This window comes from Plasmopara halstedii (assembly GCF_900000015.1).
Source record: "Plasmopara halstedii genome assembly, contig: Scaffold_2956, whole genome shotgun sequence".
Taxonomy (NCBI): domain Eukaryota; phylum Oomycota; class Peronosporomycetes; order Peronosporales; family Peronosporaceae; genus Plasmopara; species Plasmopara halstedii.
Window position 1 is genome coordinate 601110 of NW_020189861.1, and position 8115 is coordinate 609224.

Here is an 8115-nt window from a genome sequence, read left to right on the forward strand (position 1 = left end):
TCTCGTCATCGCTTCTGGATGAAGCTGTCTTGGAAGACACCAAGCGAGTGCTGAACACACGGAGTGAATCGACGATCCTACGGAATCCCTTGGATCCGTATTATCCTTTGGTAAAGGAATATCAAGATGTCGTCTCCAAAGACCCGCCTACGGTCCTACCTCCGGACCGAGATGTGCGTCATGAGATGACCTGGTTCCGGGAACGAAATACTGCGTAACACGCCAATGGCTCTGCCCAAGGAGCAGTGCGACGTCATTGACGCTTTTTCCGTGCGAAGCACGACGCAGGGATGGTGCGTGAGAGTAAGTCTCCTCATTCGACACCAAACGTTTTGTGTTCGGAAGCCGAACGTCAAGTGGCATATCGTTCATGCTTACAATAAGCTCAACGCCACAATTCCGGCACAAACGCCAATTCCAAGACAGAAGGTTCTCCAGAGCAACATGGTGGGGTATACGAAATACAGTGCACTCGATTTGGTAGATGGATCCTACCAATTGCTCATGAGAACCGAGTGACATTCCGCTGACAGCGGTAAGCACTCCGAGCGGTATGCTCTGAGAGTGGCTGGTGATGCCCCAAGGGCTGTCAAATGCACCAGCAACATTTAATTGTGTTTTGACGCAATTGTTCAGGCCCCACCGGACGAATGCATACTTCGACGACATCTTCGACCACAGTCGTGCGGAGCACAGGAGGACAGACGTGGAAACCACATCGTCTATTTGGGAGCAGTGTTCGAAAGCATGCGCTTGATAAGCTGTATGCTAATGCGGATATGTGCATCTTCGGCGCTGAGGAAATCTTCTTTTTAGGGTGCTTCATTGGGAAGCGTGGCCTTCGAGCATATCCCGCAAAGGTCAAGGCCATTATGGACTGGACGGTTTCATAGAACCAAAACGACTTGCGCAGGTGGCTTGGCCTTGCCAACTACTTGCACAAGTATAGCGCAAATTATGCGAAATTGGAACGGCCATTGTCTATTTACTTAAGACGGATAAAGAATGGTATTGGGACACCGAGCATCTGGAGGTCTTTGACAGAGTCAAAGACAACCTCCTTCATGCGCAAATTCTGGCGATGCCAGACCCCGATCGTCCTGTTGGTGTCGTCTGTGACGCTTCGGACTTTGCCATCGGCTGTGCATTGCTGCAAGCAGACGCCGAGGGGTGAGATCGGGTGATCGCGTTCGAATCTCATCAATTTAAGACTTTGGAAAGGACTAACCAGTCCACGACAAAGAACTTCTTGCGATGAAGTATGCACTCGTCAAGTTCAGGGTGCACCTGTGTGGCTCAAAGCCGTTTGTGATTAACACAGATCACGCGTCATTACGCACTGCGACTCAGACGTCACACTTCTCGCCGAGGATGGCCAGGTGGCTGTCATTCTACACAGAATATAACTTCGAGGTGTAGTATAAGCCAGGAAAGCAAAATGCTTTAGCTGATGCGTTGTCACGTAGACCGGATTATGAGCTTCCTCATTTCACGATATTTGTGTATAATAATATTCAATAAGCATCGCGCTAAATTCTGAATTCTAAGATCGGTGACAGCTTTTTTGGTACTTGTGAAGCAGTTGACGAGGTACTTGCTAATTTAGCTAGGCAGTAAGAAACCGAAAATGACAAATTCAATTATTGCAAGTAATATCCTTGCTGCTGTTTTGAAGTATCACGTGAATTTGTTGGCTAAACACGCGGTAAATGGTTAGTCATACAACTCGAAAGGCTTTTCTGGAGCATATCCAGCTACAGACTCTCGTGGGAAAAACTTCGCTATTTTTACCTCCAGTCAGTCACAGTCAACTTATATTGTTCGGCCTAGGTTGAGAAAGCGCCAGCTGAAAAGAAAGTAGTGCTAAAAAGAGCTGCCTGTGATTGATACGGTTCTTCCGAAGATTTGTATATTTTCGTTGGTGCTGGATAATCATACCGGTATTACGTCATGTTTTGTTACTGTTAGAATCAATCAATTTAACTCGTACTGAGAATTGTATCCTTTAATGGTGTCGTGTCACGATTTCGCAGCCACACGCTCCAGCTGACCGAGTCATTCCAACAAGTGCGGCGTATCCCCCAGACCTCTATTCCCATGGCGACAGAGCAACCTTACGTGTTTCCATCCTTGATGGAGATCAAACAATCCCTACCCCGGGAGTGTTTTGAAGCCTCGGTGCCTCTATCGCTCTACTATACAGTTCGATCCCTCGTCATCGCTTTGTCACTTGTCATTGGGCTCAACTACGCACGCGCTTTGCCGGTTGTTCAGGGTAGTTGGGTTTTGGATGCCGCTATCTGCACGGGATACATTTTCCTGTTGGGCATCGTGTTCTGGGGATTTTTCACACTTGGCCATGACGCAGGTCACGGCTCTTTTTCACGCTATCACTTGCTTAACTTTGTCGTGGGCACTTTGATGCATTCGCTCATCCTCACACCCTTCGAATCGTGGAAGCTTACGCACCGTCATCACCACAAGAACACTGGAAATATCGACCGCGATGAAATTTTTTACCCTCAGCGTAAAGCCGACGATCACCCACTGTCACGTAACCTCACTCTGGCACTCGGTATTGCGTGGTTCGTTTACTTACTTGAAGGTTATCCACCACGCCGGATCAACCACTTTAATCCGTTCGAGCCCCTTTTCGTGCGTCAAGTATCGGCCGTGATCGTCTCCCTCTTCGCCTACCTCTTCGTGCTTGGTCTTTCCATTTACTTGACCTTCCAACTGGGCTTTAAGACCATGGCGCTCTACTACTACGCACCTGTTATGGTATTTGGCAGTATGCTCGTGATTGTAACTTTTCTGCATCATAATGACGAAGAGACTCCGTGGTACGCGGACTCAGAGTGGACTTATGTGAAGGGAAACCTGTCGTCCGTTGACCGATCTTACGGAACACTCATTGACAATTTAAGTCACAATATCGGTACACACCAGATTCACCACCTTTTTCCCATCATTCCGCACTACAAGCTCAAACAGGCCACATCGGCTTTTCGCCAAGCATTTCCCGAACTTATTCGGAAGAATGACGAGCCAATTCTTAAGGCATTCTTTAGAATCAGACATCTCTACGCCAAGTTTGGTGTCGCCGAATCGGATGCCAAAGTCTTCACCCTCAAGGAGGCCAAGGCAATGACAGAGACGGCAGCTAAGTCAAAGACTACGTAAAGGATTGAAATGTAGGAGGGAACCAAGTTTCTGCTTAAGAAGAATCACATTTTATCTGCTCAAGTCTATATTCTTACCCATCGCATAAACACGTCGACCTTGGAATATTTCAGACCAAATAACAATAACACAATGGGTATTTATCCACATGTAGAAACTAAACACTCAACAAAATAGATACATGTATACACAGCTGAAGAGAGAGCTACTATTTACACGTTGCGAGTGCGCCTACAGCCCCACGCATCTACTAGCTACGAGAAGCAACAAAAGGACGATAACACCAACTACAACGCAATCCAAGCTCTCTTCCCCCACCTTCCCTCGCCAGCACCGCGTTTAGTAATCGAATTAGCCGAGAAACAAGCGTCTTGGTGCTCAAAACTTTTACGCAATCACTATTATCTCCTCATCCTGGGTCTGTCCCCGCTATAATTTAAAGCAGTAGGACATTCTCTTTAGGAGTTATACCACCACCACCGACGCCATTATTATAGCCGTCGTTTACTCCTGATATTCCTGGCGTCACCATCTCTGCCTCTGTGCCCTTCCTCAAAAGCCGTGCACCCACCGCGACCGCCACAACAGCCACACAGCCCATACAGATAGCAAGTACCGAGGCAATCCCCATGCCACCATCCTCTTTTTCATCATTCGTATTCGTGCTATCGCTCAGAATCGAGCCTGGATTAAACGATTGTTGGTTTGCCAAGCTACTGCCGGGTGAGTCGCCAGAATCAGGACGCCTTGTAGAGCTGTTGGAATCTGGTGACATTGGAGAGATCGTGATTTTCATTACGCTTTTGTCTTCCAGGTTCCCTACAGTAACACATTCTGTAAGAGATTTCATAAGGAACACTAGAGCATCAGATAAAATACCGTCACTATCCTGCAGAAGAGGCAGACCGGAGCCTGAACTAGCATTGCTGGCATAACCTCCACTAGTGTCGTTATTGCCATTTCCTTTGAATGGGCCATTCCTATTATCATTGTTGCCATTCTTATCGTCGTTACTGTTGTTGCCATTCTTGCCATCACTGTTGTTAACACTACTGCTGTTGCCGTTACTGGTGTTGTCGTCATTGTTGCCATTACTGATGTTGATGTCGTTGTTGCGATTATTGTTATTGTTGTCATTGTTGTCGATAATTTTATCCGCAGGATGGTTTTCGGGACTGCTTATTGTGGGAGTGTTCGTAAGGCTGCTCGTCGTTGGGCTATTAACGGTAGAGCTGACGCTTGTCGTGGGGTTAATGACCGCTGGATTATTGAGATTACTCGTGCTACTAACAGAAGGAGCCGTCGGAATCGAATCCTGCACATCTATTGGTGCACCTGAAAGCGTCACCGACTTGCCATCCTTGGTCAGCGTTCCGTCAGAGTTTACATATATAAGGTCCGAGCGACCTGCAGCAGCACAGCCCATAATAGGTGTCTCTGGAAGCAGCGCGCAATTTGCACCGTTGGGACAGGCTCCAACCCCTTGAGAGAGTCCTGACGCATAGTAAGTTCCAGAGCACGGCGCCGATGGGACGCACTGCACACCTGCGACGTCCAATACACTCACCGTAAACGCACAATCTACACTTGCATTGAATGATTTCGACTTTTTGTTAAATCTCAAAAATAACAAACACATCGTATAAAATTCGTACCATCGGCAAAAGCTCCCTTAGTGAGCAATAGTAAGCCGGTCAATGTGAGCCTCATCCTGATCAGGCGTATGGGGTTTAGATGTCGTTTTTCCTGTACCTTAAGCCCGTTAAGAGTGCACACGCGTCGGCGCCGTCGTTCTCGTTGGCGTTCGAGTTGCTGCAAAGCGAGTTAATGCTTACGCCAGCGAAAATACCGAGGAAGCAAATATTATTGTTTCCAGTCGGTCAGCCTTCCGTTTTGCGAGAAAACACAGGAGTGAAAAGGACGTGCTACACACACGAGAGCCAGAGCACGAACGATCAATTTGTGGCGTTGCGAAGCGACACTGCGCCGAAAATAAAACGCTGTAATTGGTCATAAAATATCGATCTGCTGCCCGTCCCTGTACAAAAGAGGGACAAGATGGTAGAGGTCGAGTTATTTGTCCGGACTCTGCCACTAGCAATGCGAGCACTTAATCCCTTTCACGAGAACGGCGAACTGTTTGTGCCCACGTCCGGGTTTTATGCCTGCCGACAATGTGATAGCGATTAAACATATTTCAGTTTCTATAGTTTGAAGGCGTTGCCGTCGCATTACCTTCGGGGTTTGCAGCCCAATGATCCACATGGCTTCACACGCCATTTAAAGTATATTACAGAAGCTCTGTTGAAGTTCAATTGTACAGCGGTACTTGTAAGGGGCCTGCTTACCAGAGCCTACACAATTGAAGCTACCCATGTCGCCACATGGTGACGAGTGGGCCAGGGATGGGTTCCTGCGAAAATCATAGATTCCTGGTCAGTGATCGGATAGATAATCAATAGATGCTTTTGTTCAAGCTTTTCAATCGAAAATCGAAAATCAATAGGCCTAGTAACTCCAAGTATATGCACGCAAGCCAGCACCTGCTTCTGTACATTCTATTCATGCGGAATTACATCATCACGGCGGCAAGATCCGTTTTTGCTACTGCTATCGCGTTGACGCTCAGATGCGCTTTCACTTGCCATGCAATGTTTTGTCATCGCCCCAGCGTCGTATTTAAGCGTGCGTCTTATGATCGTCAATATGAATGAATATATAGGGATTGCTTCTGGTTTACTATCAGCTTATTGTTTAACGTTCTTCGAAGCAATTCCAACATATGCGCCTACAGACATAGTATTAAAGAGCATTCAGATGCTTAAGGCGCTACTATCACGCATTCCACGTGAAAAATTCCACAGTTACCTAGTTGTGCACGTCGATTGTGACCTTACAATCTTTACAGCAACTTGCACATGGCTTAAAAAGGTGTCAGAAATACGTCGGAGTGGCTCCATGATGGGTGGTGGTCGCTTCATTCTCAACTCTTTATGTTTGTTGCTCAAACATGGAACGTGCCCTCAGCGGCTTTCACAAAATATTTGGCTCACAAGTTATATTTTAAGTTGATGGACAGCGAGGTAGGTATAAGACAGACTGGGCTGCTTCACATGCTACTTCTTCTGACCACTCCATGGTGTGAGTCCTTTACTTAGAATTTTAGAAAAGCGTGAGTACATCCTAGACTCTAACGAGCAGCGACTTTACATTTATATAGTATTGGAATGAGACATGCGGACAAGTCAGATTTTGGGTTTGAGGCTGAAGCCGAATTCTTGGGCTAATAGACATTTCACAACGGCGACATTCGTAATTTGAAAATCTTAACTTTGTCGTGAGCCACGCACTAATGAAGCTTTGAGTACAGGGTGCAGACCGTATTTCACAATGGTCTATCACACGTAGAGTCAAACCCGAAATGACAAAGTATGGTTCTCGGATAAATTTTCCGAACAAGTGCTAGGACGTTTAGGGGGGATTATTGGACGCATGGGCATGCATTACAGTGCATTTGAAAGTTTGTCTGAATGATAGTTTATAGACGTGTTGGCTTCCCAATACACCTACCTAATAATAAACATCACACAGTATCTGGATTAACTAAACGTCTAAACGAAACGTGAAGAAAAAAAAGTATGGATAAAGCACCTATAGAAACTTGTGATCAAAGATCAAGATCAAACCCTGGTGGGGAGCAGGGGTGAACCTCAAACACTAGGTAACCGATTCGGAGCTTCGACCGTTGTAAGACTTGGACCCTCACTTAACAAATTGGAGCCACCACACCACACCACACCACACCACGAAGCCAGATTTCGTGTTGAAGTTGGATGCGTAAAGTTTAATACTTAACAGCAAATCCTGAGTGGAGACTCTTAAATTTTCACTCACTTTTTTTAGATCTCTACTCACACATTTCTGCGCATGCGTTCCAGTTGTAGTTATAGTTTCTCTTTTTATGTCAATCGAAGAACTAAAAAAAAACATTTTATACGTACTTACTTGAGCAGCCCTTGGTCTCGAGGGGTAGCGCAATTAGTTGCTGAATGGTCGAGATCGATGATAGCTCGCCTGGGGGAGCTCACAAGCACTGAAAAAAACTAGTAAGACATTTACAGGATTGCTGTTATCAGGCCTCTGATCGAAAGGCTGCTTTTTTAAAGCGACGTATACGCTAGACTGTAGGTAGTATGGCCTGGTATACATTATTTCAATAGGGATACAATATCCGCGCATCATGCGAGAGAGGGTATAGTGAGGTTTTTAGCCCTTCTGTGAGATTTGAACAGCGTGGATCGCTGTCTTGTCCTAGAACTGGATATGAGATGCGATATGACGCGGCTTAAACGCCATGAGCTATTGATCAGTGGAACGTTGAAAACATTAGACGCCATGCCCTTCTTTCATAATGGAAGTTTGATGAGTTATGAATCCTGCTAGGCTCAATAGCAAGTGCATTCGGCGCAAACACGAAACGTCTTCAAATTTGGTGCTAAATGCGTAGTGTGGATTATGTTAAGAGCGAGCCTAAAGGAAGAAAGGAACAGGGGGTAAGAGATATGATCTGTTGACAGCGATAGCACATCGCTACTTCCAAAGTACGAGTGCTAATGAAGATAATCCATCGACGGTACGTCGCGTTGCCAATGTTTGTCTCTGATCTCCAAGAAAAGCCCTGACTAGACGTATCAAGGCGACTGTAGACCTCTGAAGAAGAGTAAGAGGGGTTTATTGCCGTCATTTCCTTAGCAAAAAATTATGGAGTCAAAGATTACAATTGCAGGTAGAAGGAGCAGCTAAGGGGAATTAATCATTTCTGAAAATGATACCGCGCTAGAATTGAATCATCAAACCATTGTGACTCGCTGACCGCGCGGAGCAAAGAGGTTTCATGTATTTGTGGCGGGGAAGTCTGTCCACTCGTGGATG

At 46.1% G+C, this 8115-nt stretch overlaps 3 protein-coding genes across 3 annotated transcripts; 2 read left to right on the forward strand and 1 right to left on the reverse strand.

Moving 5' to 3' along the window:
* Positions 1–2097: 2097 nt before the first annotated feature.
* On the forward strand, positions 2098–3183 carry PHALS_06223 (fatty acid desaturase; the record flags this gene model as incomplete). The annotated part of the gene is made up of 1 exon (XM_024719472.1): positions 2098–3183. The coding sequence occupies one exon, from the start codon at positions 2098–2100 to the stop codon at positions 3181–3183; it is 1086 nt and encodes a 361-aa protein (XP_024584767.1).
* A 436-nt stretch (positions 3184–3619) lies between these two features.
* PHALS_06224 (uncharacterized protein) lies at positions 3620–4893 on the reverse strand (the record flags this gene model as incomplete). Its single annotated transcript, XM_024719473.1, has 3 exons — positions 3620–4002; positions 4063–4764; positions 4839–4893. 3 exons carry the CDS (start codon positions 4891–4893, stop codon positions 3620–3622), a joined length of 1140 nt encoding a protein of 379 aa, XP_024584768.1.
* A 2789-nt stretch (positions 4894–7682) lies between these two features.
* Positions 7683–7865, forward strand: PHALS_06225 (uncharacterized protein; the record flags this gene model as incomplete). Its single annotated transcript, XM_024719474.1, has 2 exons — positions 7683–7736; positions 7767–7865. The coding sequence occupies 2 exons, from the start codon at positions 7683–7685 to the stop codon at positions 7863–7865; spliced, it is 153 nt and encodes a 50-aa protein (XP_024584769.1).
* Between the last annotated feature and the right edge of the window lie 250 nt (positions 7866–8115).